Here is a 17,546-nt window from a genome sequence, read left to right as displayed (position 1 = left end):
TTGTAGGTCTTGAGCCAGAATATCCAAATTCCAGATTTGGACACAAATGAGGTAAAAAAATGAAGCATGAAGGGTAAGATTTAAGCCATAGGGGGTAGAATTGCCAGTGAAATCAAAACTATAATTTACTGAAGGTCCAGGAGCTTCCTTGGCACATTTATTATCCTACCCCCATGTACCCACCATTCTCTAATTCCAGTGAATAAAACCCCTTTCAGTTGCTTTTTCAAGAAAAATAATTTTTCCCTTTTAAACTGGAATAATTATTATGACTATGACTTAACCAAGTCACAAAACTACTATCTCCACAATCATTATGTATTTCTTAGCAAAGAAGAGACACTCTCTTAAATGAAAAAGGCTTTTAGAGCCCTGTGCTCAGGTTCTTTTAATGTGCAGCCTATGGGAAAGAGGCAGAGGCATCTGATGATCTTATACTTAGTCACTTAATCTCCCATTCTCACAAGACTCAATAAAAGTACTAAAATATAAATCAAATAATGAACTTTAATTAATACATACCACAGTGGGATGCAATAATCTCAAGGTACAAAAATAAAAGATTTTCCTTTTCTATTTGAATATGCCATAATACCTATACACTGATATATAATATTCTGATACTATACAATATAAATATAATTTATTCCTGGGCCTAGGCAACTCTACTTTCCTCTATCCCAGATAAGAGCAATAATTGCTCAATTTGCCACAATCTTTTTTCTAGAATTTCTCAAACCATTTTACAAGTTATTATCTTAGTAGGTACAACAATGAATGGTTCCACTTATGTAGACCTCCAAATCTCACTTTGAATTATATTCTTAAGATTTTAAAGCCTTAATATTCTTTCAAAATTTTTTTTGAAGTTTAAAATCTTTTGGGGGGAGGGGCACATGTGTTCCTGAAAAAAAAAATCTGAACTAATCCTGTAGATCTAATATGTGGGTATGCCCTCAATGGACAAGTCATTCTAGCAAGAATTACATTTTGGAAACTTAAAGCAATTAGCTAATGACAAAAAGAAAAAACTTATTTCCAGCCACTATGAAAAAGGATTCCATTTTAATCTCTCTTTAAAAAGTATTTCCTTATATTCAGGTGAGGTGAAGATTAGAAAAGTAACTAAACATTAAGATTCAAGTTTTGTCCAGACAAGCTCTGGATAGTGCCTTGAATGGTGAGGAGTAGATATTGGTCTTCAAAATAGACACAATATGAGGGGAAGAGAAAAGGTGCTTGATTTTTTAAAATTTAAGTTGAATTAGAAGAGCCTATTAATTTTAATGAGTAATCAGAATTGACTCATAAAACAAAAGCCATAATGACACTAAAATTAAAAGATGAATGTAAGCCCTATGGAGAGCTGTGGCTATACCTCCATGGGGTAGAAGCCTGAAGGGAATGTTCTTGCTATCTCCCTACCAGTCGGGAGTTCTCATTGCTAGCATGTTCCCATCCCCATTGGAGCCAGGGTAGAAAGATGGGGGTTTGGTGGGTAGGTCCTTCCCTACTCCCCCACTCATGGAGGGGGCTTGGATAGCCCCTCTATCCTGGTCATCACAAAGAGCTAACTAAAAGTTCCTTTCAGGTCCCGTCTTCTTAGCTTCATCGTACTCATTTCCTCTGGGTTTTGGCTCTGGGGTATGAGCCCAAAGACTGCCTCATCCTGTTGCAGCTTGGTGTTGCCTCAGAAATGATAAGTCCTAAAACACTGAGGATATCCTCAGTAGAGAGAGATCTGTACAATCAACAATCCATGACTTGCATCAAATTCTTATAATAATATTAAAGACATAGTTATATAAAGCATTTTTATGATTTGTGATATTAGTTCAATGAGATGGGCTATGAGTTATGCCCATATGATTTGATATGAAGGCATCTTTGTTGTTTATATGGGGGTAGTAGGGAAATGTGAATATTTTTAGAGGTGATAGACTCAGAGCTTCCTAGAAATACATCTTCAAAAATAAAGCATTGATCTTTTTTCTCTGTTAAATTCAATCTCTTAGAAAGGTAATTTATACAGAACTAAGTTTAGTTTAATAATTTTTGGGCTCAATGAAAGAGGCCATTGTCATTCAAAACTTAATGCAGCCACTCATATAAAGATGCCAGAGAGGTTTCATTTATAAAACTTTCTATGTGAAATCAAGCAGACATAAAACGTGAGTGACCATAAGATCAGATAATCAAGTGATAGTCAATGACCTAGAAGCCAGAAGTTATTGCAGTAAGGAGACAGTACCATGGAACTCTATTATGGTAGAGATAGAAAGTAGCCCATACTTTCTCTTTAAAATAAGTTTATGTTACACAGATTGATTTGAGTTCTTTGAAAGGCACCAATAACGTTTAAGGTATTATTGCTATTATGACTTCACAGGGACAATAATGCATACTATGGCACTCTGCTCCATCAGAAAGCTGTCTCAATATGTGGTTCATTGATCTTCAAGGTAAATGGAACACAGGAAGAAAATATCCATAAAGATAATATCCATCCTGCCCTCCACATCAAAACTAAACTTTTTTTTCTCCCAACAAGATATTTGGTTCTCTTGAACTTGACCATAATAATGATGGCACCATCTCAGACAGGAACTCTGTTTTCTTTGGCCCACTTCTTCATGATGCGAATTATGTACTCTACCTGAGTATTACCAGTGCTTCTCAGTAGATGCAACACCTCTCGAAGGGTTTCTCTAAGAAAATGATATGAAAGGAAAAAAGTTTAAATACCTACATCTTGCTCCCATATGTGCTACCTTTTTCTCTAGATCAAAGCTTCTGAAACTGTAACAATGTCTCAAAATATCAAATAATTTATCAATCTGAAAATCACTGAACATGTTCTATGTCCTGCAGTATGAAACATTCCATCAAGATTTAATTCTTTATGTAAAAATCAAGCACATCCATCTCATTAGTATGTAAATTTGCTTTTGTCTTTAATAAATGGTAAAATTATATATATATCAAAGAATTGTTTTAAAATAAATTTCTTTTATGATTTATTATCAGCAGATGTTTGATTTGTATACTTATTTTATATATATCTACATACCTGGGGATAAAGTAAAAATTTTCAGTGGAAAAGGATTGAGAATGGAAAAAGTTTAAGAAGCCCTGCTCTAGATTCACAAGTTCTTTTTTTTTTTTTTTTTCACTATTGCCCTGGCTTGAAGAGGTAAGTCAGTAACTATCAGTCCTGCCCTTTTTGGGATAATCATAGTTCAGACAGCAAGATGCAATCCTTACCAGGGCTTCTCAACCTCTCTGCACTGCAAACACTATGATCTCTAAGACCTAGTCATGTAAAATATACAGAAATGTTGAAGCTATTTCTACTTATGTGAAGCTATTTGATTTGCCTTCTTAATCAAATGGACACTGTTCTCGTTCTAAAAACATAACTGTAAAAGCAATATGCCTATTTGGTGATTTAGCCCAATTTTTCATATGATGGGTAATGATTACTTTATAAACTTAAAGTGAACAGATTACGTACTTGGGTTCTCTGCCAGCTAATATCATTTGAAAAATGCCCACACAGGCCCCCCGTTTGCCTTCCCAGTATTCAGGGTTCGGATCCAATCTTTCCAGGACATCAAAGGCTTTGGCTGAATAGTAAAACTGGCCCATCTGAACAAAATACAAACAAAAAATGTTAAAGTGATAACATGAAAGCCAAAAGTTTGCATACAAAGAATGATTTTTTTTAAAGGAGGAATTTTATGAATTAGATAAGCAAGTGATGACACTTATATGCAATCATCTTTCCCTATCAGAAGGATAATTGCTTCACTTATACATACATTTTATCAAAAGAAGAAAAAAATCAAAATTTTGGTACAGTAAGTACTAGTTTTCTAAGACAGAATTTCACTTTCCACCCTGCATGCATGAAGTTGCAATTTTGAAATCCCAGATTTCCAACAGACATTTAGTCTGTTAAGTCTCCTGTTCACACAAGTGGTTGGTAAATTAGTATCTTTTTTTTTTTTTTTTTAGCCCCGGATCCACTCCTCAGTGTACAGTCATAGAAATTTAAAAGTTTTCAAAGCACAGAGCTAATGCCAATATGTACAAAGAGTCATGGTTATCAACAGTATATAGCTGGAGTACTCTTTGAACAATTATTACTGTACTACAGGAACCTTGAAAGCCTTGCACTGTTTTTGTTACACTTGGGAACAAATGCACAAAGCTATTATTAGAAGTTCACTGTATGCAAAATAACGATTAGGACATATATGCTTTAACATACTTAATATGTATTGGTCAACCTGCCATCTGGGGGAGGAGATGGGGAGAAACGGGGGAAAAATAGGAACAAAAGGTTTGGCAATCGTCAATGCTGTAAAATTACCTATGCATATAACTTGTAAATAAAAAGCAATAATAAAAAAATTTTTTAAAAAGAAGTTCACTGTATATATTCTTGATTTCTCATACTATTTTCTAGAGTAGTTATTTAAATTTTTTTCACCAGGATCTAACTTTAACTTAGGTTCACTTCCAGTAGATGACTTTGCCTCTTGCTTAAGAATATTAAGACCATTTACTTCAAGCTTTCTTAAGTTCTCTCTTCTGTAGCTCAACCTCTTTTTATATCTTTAGCCATCCTATTCTTTATTCCTCCTGCTTCTAAAGGGATAGCTTTCTCACCTGACAAGGCTGGTCATTTTCCTTTGCTGTCTGATCCCCTAAAATCTAGCATCGTAAATCATTCCGACTTTCTCTTATATCTGTGCTTTCAATATTTTAACTGTCTTTTCCTCTTCTGCCCACAAGTCTCCCTCCTGTCTCCCAAACTTTATCTATACCCCGATAAGTTGTTGATTCAATAAAACAAATACTTATTAAATGAGCATGCACATGTGATACTGGAGATACAAGGACAAAAACAAAATAGTCCCTGACTTCAGAGAGCTTCCATTTTCCTGTGTAATGAAATGCATATACAAAACATGCAACAGAGAAGTAAATTCAAGGGAATTTAAGGAAGAAATAACGCATTAACAATTAGAGGAACTGGGGAAAGCTTTATGTAGAAGACAGCATTTGAGTTGAACCTTTAAGGATTCTGAGAGTGAGAATGAGGAGAAAACATATTCCTGCCAAGAAGCACAAACTACACAGGAGCAGAGATACAATGCTAAGAGTAAGGGAACAACTCATAAACTAGCCTGGCATGGAATATGAAGGAGATGAATATAAAGTAAGTCAGATTGGGGAGGGCTTTAAAATGCTGGGCTAAAGAGTCTGTACTTCTTTGTAGAGGGCCAGAACTCTGGACAAGTATACTTGAAACAAGGTGCTAGCTCAGTGGAATTGATGAGATGATTGTTCTCTAGTTCACATATGTACTTAGTATGGTGACGTAATGGTTCTCTAGTTCACACATATATGGTATTCAGTGTACTGTAAGGGTATTTAAACTGGGGACAAAGTCAGACTCAGACTGGTTGAGAACTGTCAGACTGCTGGAGGAGACTGGGTCAGACTGATACTGGGTCATACTATGATAGGTAGAGACTCTGAAGGAGATAATAAAGACTTTGGACTCTATTCTTGTCCATTCTCGTGGTGTCTATCCTGCTGAGATCAAGGCCCTTCCTAAGGACCTCCAGAAAGCTAGCCCAAACATTACACTTCATCCTAAAGTTCTGTAAGGTTTCTCAACAGTAAAGTCACAAGATCAGACCTGTGTCTGTGGAAGAGTATTCTGCTAGCTCTTTGTAGGTTGGATTGGACAAGAGAGAGAGCAGCAAGCTGAATTAGGAGGCTATTAAAATAGTTGAGACAGGTGATAAGTGCCTAAGCCATGATAATGACAGAGTATAAAAATTCAAAGAGAGATGAAAAAATTTGGCCACTGACTGAACATGAGCTGTGAGGGAAAAGAGTTAAGGATGACTCTAAAATTCCAAACCTGACTGACTGGGGAGTTGAAGGTTCCTACAAATTCCCTCCCCCCAGTAAATATGGAATAATAGATAGAGATAAGTTCTATTTTGGACATATTGAGGGTTGAAGAAGCCAATAAAGCATCCTAGAAATATAAGGTCTGGACATAAAATCTGGGAATCATCAGTGCAAAGATAATGATATGATGATTGAACCTAGTAGCTGATAAGGGATATAAGAGAACAGAATCTTGGTTGATACTCATACTTAACAAACTGAAGATAGATTATGCTGCAGCAAAGATGACTCAAAAAGAGCAATCAATCATATAGGTTGAAGGAGAAAGCCATGTTATGAAGTCAAGGGAAGAGGAAACCCAGAAGAGAGAGCAGTCAAAATTATCAAAAGCTGCAGAGAGGACAAAGAAAATGGGAACTTATTTTAAAAATCAGCAAACACTCAATTTAGCAGTTAAAAGACTGTTGGTAGCTTTGAGGAGCAGCTTCAGTAAAGGAGTAGGGTCAAAAGCCAGAATGTTAGCAGTGAAGAAATGAGTGACCTTCCAAGAAGCAAAAATCAGGCTATCATATTCTTTTTCTTCTCCACATTTGTGAATACAAAGGCAATTTAAAAAATGTTGTCATCTTTAAAAAATACCTTATACTTGGAATAATGCAGTAATATTTGTCCCTAATTTTTCCTTCAGAGAAAAGGAATTCACCTTATAGCAGTCATTAGCAATGAGTTGTAAAAGACTAAAGGATTCCCCGGATGTTTCCATCTTCAGATAAAGCTCCCAGGCTAATCTTGGTTTCTTATTCATAATATCTGTAAAAATAAACACAATTTATGCTTTAAAAAGTATATAAATCCCTTCATGAAGCAATTTTTCATAATTTTGTCATCCTTCACATGAAAATACATAGTTCCAAAAGTTTTAGTGCATTTTAAAGCTATTCAAGTTAAGTATAGACTTTAAGCTGTTTAAAGCTTCAGTATAGGTTGTATATACTTTTGGGACTAAGTGTATATATATATATATATATATATATATATATATATATAGTATATGTATATATGTCTGTATATACACAAAGAGAACAAGAGAGACAGAGGAAGAGTGACAGAAAGGCAGGCAGGCAAAATAATGTGGACTTTATCTCTTTCACTAAAATACAGAGGCCTTCGTCACTGTTCTACTCTACTTGTAATACACGCATAAGTCAGTCTTGAACATAAAATCTTTTTTCTTTAAATATATGTATCCTATTCTCTTTCAGAGAACAGAAATTCATTTCAGTTAATATCTTAAATAATCTCCTTTGAATTCACAAACAGCTTGCCACTTATCTCTTATTGTGTAATGTATCTACACACACACAACTTCCTCTCTTAACATTTGCAATTCTTCATAGGCTCTCCTCTTTTTTTGTGTGTTCAATTACCACTGGTCCTAAACAAACTATAACAGTTCCTTAGATCAGCATGCATTTTCTTTGAGAAGCTATTTCTGATCAGGCAAAAGAAATTTTAACAAATTCATTTAGTTAAGATTTCTCTAAATACATCGTTCATATTCAGAGTTTTTAACATATTTTAACTATCATTATATGAATTTCTGTGTGCTATTAATCCTGGGATAATTCTGGGCAGCAGCTCAGATAGGAAGGAATATCCTATAGAAGAAACGCTGTAGTTCTTATCCCTTTCTTAATTTGGAACAATTCTTTTATTCTTCTCACCTCTGTGATTTGACAATTAAGAAGAAAATTACATTATTTGACTTCAGTTTCCTTGCCCATACTAAAAAAAAATCACAATTAAAAGTTAAAAAAAATCTGAAGCATTGTATTTTGATTAACTAAAGCAAACAACAAGAAGGTGCTTGACATTAAAGCTTACTTGAAGACTAATAATGTTCAGGTTGACTGAAAGCAGAATGGTCCAAATAGAAGATTAGTTTTGATACACTCTTGACCCCAAGATGTGTTTTCTAGTGTTGGCTCTGCAAGTTATCATGTGGTTCTAGGAAGCTCTTCAGACTTTGTAATTTTCTCATGCCATGTTCTAGGAACAATTCAGCTAGCTATCCTCCCTCCCCTATATAATATTAGGGTGTGGTTTCCTAATTTTCCTAAAGTTTATTTCTTTAAGTATTGTGTTTTCTAAAATTTTCACAAAATCCTATTAATATGCCTTGTCTATTCTTCTGTCCACTGAAACTTGGCTAAGTCTGAGAACTCTTAATTAAAGGTGGATGAGAAAAGCATTGGTTTTTAAAATGGATGATAACTATAAAGAGAATGTGTGATCCTTTGATAAAAGGTAATGCTCCTATTTAAAGTTCCAGCTTTTACTAAGTTCCTCTTCAGATAGTCTTAACAAAGTATCTTGTTGGAATCTTTACAACTGTTAAGCCATTAGAGTTGAACCCCCCTTCTTTTTATGGTGTTTTCACTCCTTTTTTGAGCAGTCAGGGAAGGTGTGAATTTGGATATCTCATATTAATCCCTGAAATCTCCCAAACGTGTGAACTCCATTGAGTATTTAAATACTTATGAGCTCTCTAAAGGTGTGAACACAAGCATCGTTTCTATCAGTATTAGCAACCCATCACCCTGCAAGGATTCACTCTAAGGTGTGAACCAACAAGCACTGTATCAATTCTATTGAGTTAACACCAGGACCCTGACATCACCCTTGAGTTTTCACCTTGTTTCAAGTTGAGTTGACACTAAGATTCCGACAGTATCTTATTTCTTTTTTCATTGCAATGACCTGTTTAATTGTCAACTTCTGCCTTTGAATGGTTAATGAGCAGGTTGATGATATAGTTAATAAACATTTCTTTCATTTTACCGATGCAGGATCACCATCTTATGGCAAACACAGGCAACTGCAGACTATATAATAGTTATTTTTGAGAGACATCTTTCACCTTTTCCAATAGAATTTTCAGGATCCATTCATTAAGTTTAAAATGGGCAATTAAGGGCTAGGAATAATCAATCTCATAAGTGCTGAAATGGCAAGGGAATATTACAAATTGAGACTCTATGCCTTTGGCAGGACAGAAGGATTCAATAGCCAACAGTAAAACTTCATTTATTTCATTAAAACAAACATTAAGATTGCTAGGTGTGATGTTAGGGATTGGGGCTACAGAGACAAAAGAGAAACAATTTCGTTCCTTAAGGAGTTTATATTTTATTGAGGTAGTAGAATTTTAGTGCTGGAAAGGTCATCTACCCCTATTTTATATCTAAATAGTCTCAGTGAGTTGTCCAGGATAACAGAGGAATTAGCAAATATCTTACTCCCAAGCTATTAGTTGTCTTCTTCCCACAAGTAAATGTGTATAAGATTAGTCAATGTTTTTTTTGCTAAGGACTGATTTACATGACTGCCTGTTCAAATCAACTCAAACTCTAAGCATCACTTGTCAATTGTTTGCTTCAAGCAGTTCAAACTATATAACAACAACAACAAAAAAAAAAAACCACTACTAGAAGATGGCCAGAAGGATTGTCACCTGAAAGATTTTATATAATATGAGCAAGCTGAGTAAGAGGAATTCCATGTTACACTGAAAAAAAGAAATAACTCACAGCATCGTGCTAACCAACTGAGGTAAATGTAGTCATTTTTCATCTTCTCACTCTGAATCAAAAGGAATACCTGAAGGGAAAAAGCCAGAATGAAAACCAGCATGAATTTTCAATAATGACAGATAGATCCCTATCAGCCTGCTTTGGTTTGAGAAGCAATAACTGGTTTCTATCAGTAAAATTCAAGAGCTGCTACTGCTAAGTGAGAATGATGGAGAAATGAGGAATTAAACAGTTTAGAGCAGGAATTTGCAACCTTCTTTGGTTCCTGGACCTGCTGACTTTCAAGAAACCTTTCTACTTCCTATTCAATAGGAAAGGAAATAAATTCTATAGTTTCCCATGGATATGCACATAAGAAATAAAAAAGATGGGATAGTATAGAGTTTTATCAAATATTTCTCATATCCCCCTTGAGAAGTTTTACATGTTCCCTGGGGAAAGCATACCCCTATCATCCAAGTTTAGAGTGTGAAACTGAAATTGATCAGAAATATCTTCAAATTGCCCAGGAAGACAAAAGTCAAGAGGACAGAAGTAATACCTAACAATCATGTCTATGACATAATGTTAAGAGACAGGTCAATTCTCCGAGAGCCTCCACAGCTGTGGATCATAGCATCTGAAGGAGTTGTGGGGCAGCCTTTGTTGATACAGGTGTTGCGAACTGGGAATGAGATAAATTGGTGGCAGAAGGAAGAGGAGAGAGGACAACGCAACGGCCTTTCAGTCAGAGAAGATAGAGAACAGCAACTGCCTCTCAGTCTCCTAGTATCATCCTCTCACACGAGGAGATCCATTCTGGGTTGGATCTCCAGCAGTCACTGTCGGGTGGCTCCCGTGTATTCCAACAATGTAACTGTAAAATGTTCTACATATGTGATTTTTCCCAGATAAATGAAGTTTAATCCTTGTAGTTACAACAAAAGTTTAGTGTTGCCATTTTTGTGGCAATCTCTTTAAAATGTTCTCTGCATCCTGTAGCTTCTTAAATATAAGAAAGTGAAAAAATTATTTCTGCTTGATAACTTGGGATTATAATTATGAACCTTTGTATATATATATATATATATATATATATATATATATATATATATATATATATATATATCACAGTTGTGTTATTTAATTCTTTTTTTGTGTTTTTCCCTGTTTCTGCTAAACAGACACCAAAGGCTATCACTTCTCATAGCTATTGCCTTGTCTCTGATCTGTTTAATCCTGTCCCTTCTAGATATGCCAAGAGTTAGCTTATTAAGAATTGTATTATAAATATAATTAAATAAGTTCAGGAGAGTCTATAGGCTCTAAGCCTCCTACAGGGCTTAAGATGTGATATCTATTTTCATCTTCTTCTGAAGCAGGGAGTGATAATATTTTCAATATCCCAGGGCTAAGTGACTAGTATTTATTTAATAATCCTTTCCTAAAATTTGAAAATACAATGTTCAAAGTGAACTTTCAAGTTAATTGTTCAATGTTTGCTTCACTGGAGTATTGTTGGATTGTTTGAATGTGTTTTGTATGCTAAAGTTCTCCAAGAATAGGTTTTGTCCTACTTCTGAGAAAACAATATGTTTTATTTCTCACAGAGAAAACTGGATTGCTCTACCAGCTTCAAAGAATATATCAGGACCATTCCTATTGTACCTCATTTTATACAGAGGCTTCTCCAAACAACCACATGAAAATAACCACATTTTGAAAGTTATAAAAGAATATGCCAAATGATCATTAATACATTATCAAAAGGTCAATCAACTCTTACATGACTATTGATAAGTTGTTTGACACTATGAAATCTTGTAATGATAAAACTGCTCTTGTAATACATTTATAAACTATTCAGAGGTAGTTGGGGTTGCTTTATTCAGAATTAAGTTTAATTCAACATTTTTGATCTACTGCTCTCTGAAGGGCTTATAATCTACCACATATACACAAATGTATACTATTCAGATTGAAGTGAAACTAAAGAAACTAGACAAGATATTTGAGGAAAATATGAATAGGGAGGGATAACTTATAGCTGGGGAATTGGTAAAGACTTCATGGAGAAGATGATTATCAGTGCCTTGAAGGAAGAGATTTTAACAATTAGAAGCAAGAAAGACATGTTCTAAGTATTGGAAAATGCCTCAGTGAATGAATTGGAGGGGGTAGAATGAAGCACAAGTTAAGGGAACTAGTCTAATCCAACTGAAATGCAGAATTATATAGAAACAGTGCTTTTTTCTTAAACATGTATTTTCTTTTTTTAAATTAAATTTTATCATCAGTTTTGAATTATCTCCCTTTTCAAACCCTCATCAAGAAAGCAAGAAAAACAAAATCCATTACAAATGTGTATAATCAAGCAAAACAAATTCCCTCATCAGTCATATTGAAAATAATACACTTCAATCTACACTAGGCCCATCACTTCTCTATTGGGTAATAGGTGGTGTGTCTCATCATGAGCCCTCTGGAATTGTGGTTGGCCATTAAAACAATGCTTTTGGAACACTAGGAAATGAATGTAAACTGCTTGCATTTTTGTTCTTCTTCCCAGGTTATTTATACCTTTCTAAATCCAATTCTCCCTGAGCAACAAGAGAACTGTTTGGTTCTGCACACATATATTGTATCTAAGATCTACTATAACCTATTTAACATGTATAGGACTGCTTGCCATCTGGGGAAGGAGGTGGATCAGGGAGGGGAAAAATCGGAACAGAAGTGAGTGCAAGGGATAATGTTGTAAAAAATTACCCTGGCATGGGTTCTGTCAATAAAAAGTTATATTAAAAAATTCTAATTTAAAAATTAGAATTGAACAACAACAACAACAAAAAAATGCTTTTGAAAAGTAGATACCTACCTCCTCACCCTCAGCAGTGTTCCCTGTGGCAGCTTTGGCTTGTGCATAATTAAAGTTAAAGGTGTCATCATTATAGAAATAACTCTGAAAAACAGTCCAAATAGATCATTCAAAGCATTAATGTGCTACATGAAGTCTCAGAACAAGTTATACAGAATAATACAAAAAGAGTATATTTATGATTTCATGAAGCATCCTCTGGGACATTTTTCTGATGATGCAGTTTGGAAAATGAATTGCTTTAAATATCCAACCCCCCCTTTTCCCAAAACTCATTCCTGTCATTTTTATTTGTAATATCCATTACACATCTTCCTTATTCTTCTCTCCTTTTCCCTTCTCACTGCCACCACTAGGACCTGTATTACTCACCACCTTGTACCTGTATTACTCTAGCAATCTTACCTAGTTTCTGTTAAGACTCAGCTCAAATCTCACTTTCTGCAGGAAAACTTTCCTATCCCATGATTCTTACCTCTCATCTCCCTACCCCACCAGTAGTGTCTTTTCTTTGAGATTACCTTCCAATTACAAAAGAATGTAACTTTCATAAACACTTTTATGCATGTTAGAATGTGAGCTCCTTGAGAGAAGCACAGTCAGTGCTTTTGTTCCATTTGTAAATTGCTGGATGGACTTCCTTTCTTCCCCAAGGATAAATTTCCCTTCATTCTGCATTTCCTTCTCATACATCTTCCATTCCCTTCCCTCAATGTTAACCTGATATCCCTGACCATCTTCCCCAGAACCAGCAAGAAATTGTCTCATATCCATCCTGTGACACACTGGTCCTACTCAAAGCCACTTCCACACTCTGCTTCTGCTGCCATTGCTCATCAATCATTCCATGAGCATAAGGATTTCCCATCTTTGATATCTACACATAACATAGTGCCAGGCATAGAACAGACAACAGATGTGTGCTGACTGACTGACATGTAGGAGAAATTCCTGTTATGATATATTTTAGAGTACAATGAACTCTGAGATTTTTTATAACTCTAGATTCTGTGAATTAGTTTTTTTTTTTTTGAATTGGACACAAAATAACACTTCAATGGTTCACTACTGCCTCAAGAATTAAATATCAGCTCTTCTAATTTTTAAAACCCTTTACAATGTAGCTGCAACCTCACTTTCCAAACTTATCACACACATCCTATATTATACTTTCCCTTTCTGTTCTCCACAGCCTTGCCAAAATGCTCTTATTACTGTGTCTCATTCATGACATTCCAACACTTACTTCTGCATTTGCAGACTTCCTACTGTCTAGAATGCATGTCTGCTTTTGTCTCTTGAAACTGTTCAAGAGACTCCTTCTATATGAAACTTTTCTTTATCCGCAAGTGGCTAGCACTTCCCTTATATAAATTTACCTTGTCTATATTTCACATATGGACATCATTAATTAGAATAGTTCCAACAAATGGTGATGAGGACCTGAACTGGGGTAGTTTAAATGGAAAGGAAAAGAAGACAAAAGCAAGAGATATTGCAAAGATAAAATCACTAAAGGCCTGGTAACTGACTGGATATAAAAGAGACACATAATTGGATATAAAAACTGAAAAGATTTTCCAGTGGTACAATATTCAAAATGTAGTCACTTCTTTGTTACCTAGTACACAAACACCTATATTTTATTTTCTGCTCCAGTAGCTAACTGGGAAAGTAGGGAGAATATAGTATAGGAAATGTTAGTTTAGTTCTCTAACATTAAAAAAAAAGTCCTGAGGCTGTCATTCATATCTATAAATGCACAAACATACTTGAGTCTGCCTTTAAAAATTTTTTTTTAAATTAAATTAAAAGTTAACTATAAGAGATGAAGAACGAAAAAAAGGATAGTTATCTTTCTTAAGAAGTTCTTGAGAATCTCTCATAATAATTAAAATTAATTAATCACATGATTAAAATTCTTAGAGAAAACTTCATAAGAAAATGATTAATTTTGTTGGAAGAGAAGTGAACTCCAGGACCAAAGGATTTAGAACTGAAAAAGATAATCTTTTATCTAACTAGTTCAACCATTACATATGAATCCCTTAAAAAGTATCTCCAAAATTTTGAGTTCTGCGAGAATACTAGAGTCAAGTGGAACTCATTACTACCCAAAGTAGTCCATTCTAGTTTTGGAATTATTTTAAAATTATTTTTAAAAGGCCCTCTAAATTATGAGAAAAAGAAAATTTCCTTTTAATAAAATATTTATTAACTTATTAGTCTAGCTAGGTCACATTTATCAAAGAGTTTTACTTTTTGTTCTCTATGTAGGCATTAAAGTATATTGCAATGTTTATAATATATTCTTATCCACTTTATAGGGTTCAAAGTAAATTTTTATGCTTACATATGTGTATAAAAGGTGAAGAACTTACAGATCAAGCATATTGATAAGAGACTGTTAGTTAAATTAATTGAAACCTTAAAGACCTTAGTTTTGACTTCTCTGGAGTAACGTGAATCCTGGCCTGGACTACATTCCACTGTACAAAGAAGGATACTGGCGAAGAAGTTATACATCACCTTATCTACTGTATTCCACTGACCAAATAGGGGAACAGAGACTTATATAACCAATCACAACATATAGAGGGTGGGATTTTGGGGGTTCTTTGTCTGAAATGTATAAAAACTGTGACCACTCTCAAGGGAGTGGTCTTTTTGCTGTGAACTTCAGCTCACAGAACGGGATGGCTCACTTCTCGAGATTCTAATAAATAATTCGGCTTTTTATGAGTGATCTTTGAGTAGTCAATTTGGGTAGGTGTCTTTGTCCCAAACATAAAAATGGTTGAATTTTTAATGTTTAAGTTATTAAGTTAAAATTTTATATTAAGTATTTTTATTAAGTATTTTATATTAAAGCATATTGTATAATTTTATCAAGTATATTATTTACTTATATATATTATATTATTTACTTATATATTATTTTATAGTAAGTATATCATTTATTAAATATATTGTAGTTATTAAATTAAGGTTTTATATTAATTATTAAGTTAAGGTTTGGCTGAAAGTAAGCCAATAATTACGGTGAATTTTCATTTTTTTATATTTATCTACAATGTTTGCATTACTTTATACATTATATCTAAATCCACATTACTCATAGTTTCTGTAACAAAACATTGACAGCACTTTGGTTCATGTTCCTGAAACAGTTCAAATTTACTTTACTAATCTATCCTAGATATAACTATGTAACATAAAAGTAAAATATCAACCATGATATATTTTACTTTTATGTTACATAGTTATTTCTAGGATTCATATAATAATGAGTTCTTGACAAGAAATGAAACCCTAATATTGTTCTTATGCTGAAAATATGACTTCTTTTATAATATGGCTTTAGAGACTCATTTTAATTTATAGAAGTTATGGATTCTACTTAATAGACTTATAAAACTAAAAATTAAACATGAGGACTGCTTACATTCTTTAGGTCCTTGAGGATTTATGAAGTCAATCAATGAAAAGCATAGCTCTCTTCAATGAAAGAACAGTCTCTATAAAACCAGTTTTTCTTAAACTCAAATTCCCTTTCTTCTACTTAAATGAAAAGAAATCCATAAGGATGTCTTATCTTCTCCAAGAATTACCTATAGGCAATTTCCTACATATGTCTATGCTGAAAATGCTATACTGACCTTGACAGAATTGAGGTAAATCAAGACATCATCAAATTGTCGAAGCAGGAAGAAGCAGGAAGCCATGCATTGTCTCCCTGGTATTGTGTCTGTAGTACAAGACAACAGCATGTAAATTTAGAAGCAGACATTTCATTTGAGCTGAAGCTTAAGTAGTAATAAAATTTAAAGACAGTTTAGGTCAAACAAGATATTTTCCTATAATTTTCAACCAACCAAATATGTTCAAACTTAAAATTGTCTCAAAACTATTTATGACCCTCTTCTTTTCCTCTGATATCTGATACCCACAAATCTTTGGCAGATACTTGGCTATGCCTTGAGGTGACCCTCTGCTATTACATCTAGTCTCTCTGACAACGTGTATTAGGAAAGAGGACTAGGAACATTATATATTCAGTTTTGACCAGCAATGCATTGGCAAAATAGAAACTAAAATAGAATCCTCAGATCTCATTATCAGATAAGTTTTCTTTCTCCCACAGAGCTTGTTCTAATTCAGTCATGTCCAATTCTTCATGATCCCCTTTGGCATTTTCTTGGCAGATATTGGAGTGCTGTACCATTTCCTTCTCCACCTCACTTTACAGATGAGACAAAGAGGGATATGCCCAAAGTCACACAACAAGTGTCTGAGCCAGATTTGAACTCATGAAGATGTGAGTCTTTCTGACTCTAGGTCTAGAGCTCTACCTACTTACACAATAGCTTCCCCAGGGCTACTAAAACTTAATCCAACCCAACAAGAATTTTTAGGTACCTAGAATGTGCAAGATACTTTGCTAAACACTGAAATGATCTCTTATTCCCATCTCTTTGAGGAATTGCCACATTTTGTTGTAATCCACACAAAGGCTTTTTTCAGTTGGACCATTTTAATTACCCCCAACTGAAAAAGCCTTACTGGGTCTCTTCTCCCTTTCCTTCCCCACAGGCTACAGAAGAAACTCTCCTGGGATGATCTTAGTCTCAAACAGCTCTCAAGCGCTGCCGCTTCTTTATTTCTTGTGCTTCTTATGCCCCACATTCTGGTGCCATTTGTTATGGGAGCCTCCTGCTAGTGGCTGCTGGGGATCTAATTCTTATCAACAGAATAGATCCCTTCATGTGAGAGGATGATAACATACAAGGAGACTGAGAGGCACTTGCATTCTCTGACATCTCTCTCCTTCTCTCTTGCCTACAATTTCATTCCCAATCCACAAGCAACATCTGCATCAGTAAAAGCTGCTTTGCAATTCCTTCAAGTGTGTTATGATTCACAACTGTGGGGGCTTTTGGAGGACCAACCTGCCCCTTCACACTTAGATGTACATCTTAACACTTCCCCATGGGGTTTTCTTAACAAAGATACTGGAATGGTTTGCCATTTCATTCTTTCTACTATGATCTGTCCATCTTGGGTAACCTTGTAAGGCATAGCTCATAGTTTCCTTGAATTATACAACCCCCTCCACTATGACAAGGTATTGAGAATAAAAGGTATCTCATTTAATCTTACTG

At 34.6% G+C, this 17,546-nt stretch overlaps 1 protein-coding gene across 4 annotated transcripts in view; it reads right to left on the bottom strand.

Annotated features, from left to right (window-relative positions):
* Positions 1-489: 489 nt before the first annotated feature.
* TTC26 (tetratricopeptide repeat domain 26) overlaps positions 490-17,546 on the bottom strand; it is a 63,138-nt gene continuing 46,081 nt past the window's right edge. For 3 of the 4 annotated variants that reach the window (XM_023504908.2, XM_023504909.2, XM_031939157.1), the window contains 6 exons: positions 16,044-16,132; positions 12,385-12,468; positions 9,525-9,594; positions 6,638-6,744; positions 3,515-3,648; positions 490-2,708 (listed from right to left, as the gene is read on the bottom strand). In XM_023504908.2, the coding sequence (XP_023360676.1) occupies positions 2,597-2,708; positions 3,515-3,648; positions 6,638-6,744; positions 9,525-9,594; positions 12,385-12,468; positions 16,044-16,132 (596 nt within the window). In that variant the 3' untranslated portion in view covers positions 490-2,596. Of the gene's footprint in view, positions 2,709-3,514; positions 3,649-5,713; positions 5,757-6,636; positions 6,745-9,524; positions 9,595-12,384; positions 12,469-16,043; positions 16,133-17,546 lie in introns of those variants that run through there. The other variant, XM_023504911.2, reaches the window with a different exon arrangement.

Source organism: Sarcophilus harrisii, chromosome 5 (assembly GCF_902635505.1).
Source record: "Sarcophilus harrisii chromosome 5, mSarHar1.11, whole genome shotgun sequence".
Taxonomy (NCBI): Eukaryota; Metazoa; Chordata; class Mammalia; order Dasyuromorphia; family Dasyuridae; genus Sarcophilus; species Sarcophilus harrisii.
The sequence above is the reverse complement of the archived record's forward strand: the minus strand, read 5'-3'. Positions and strand labels throughout refer to the sequence as shown.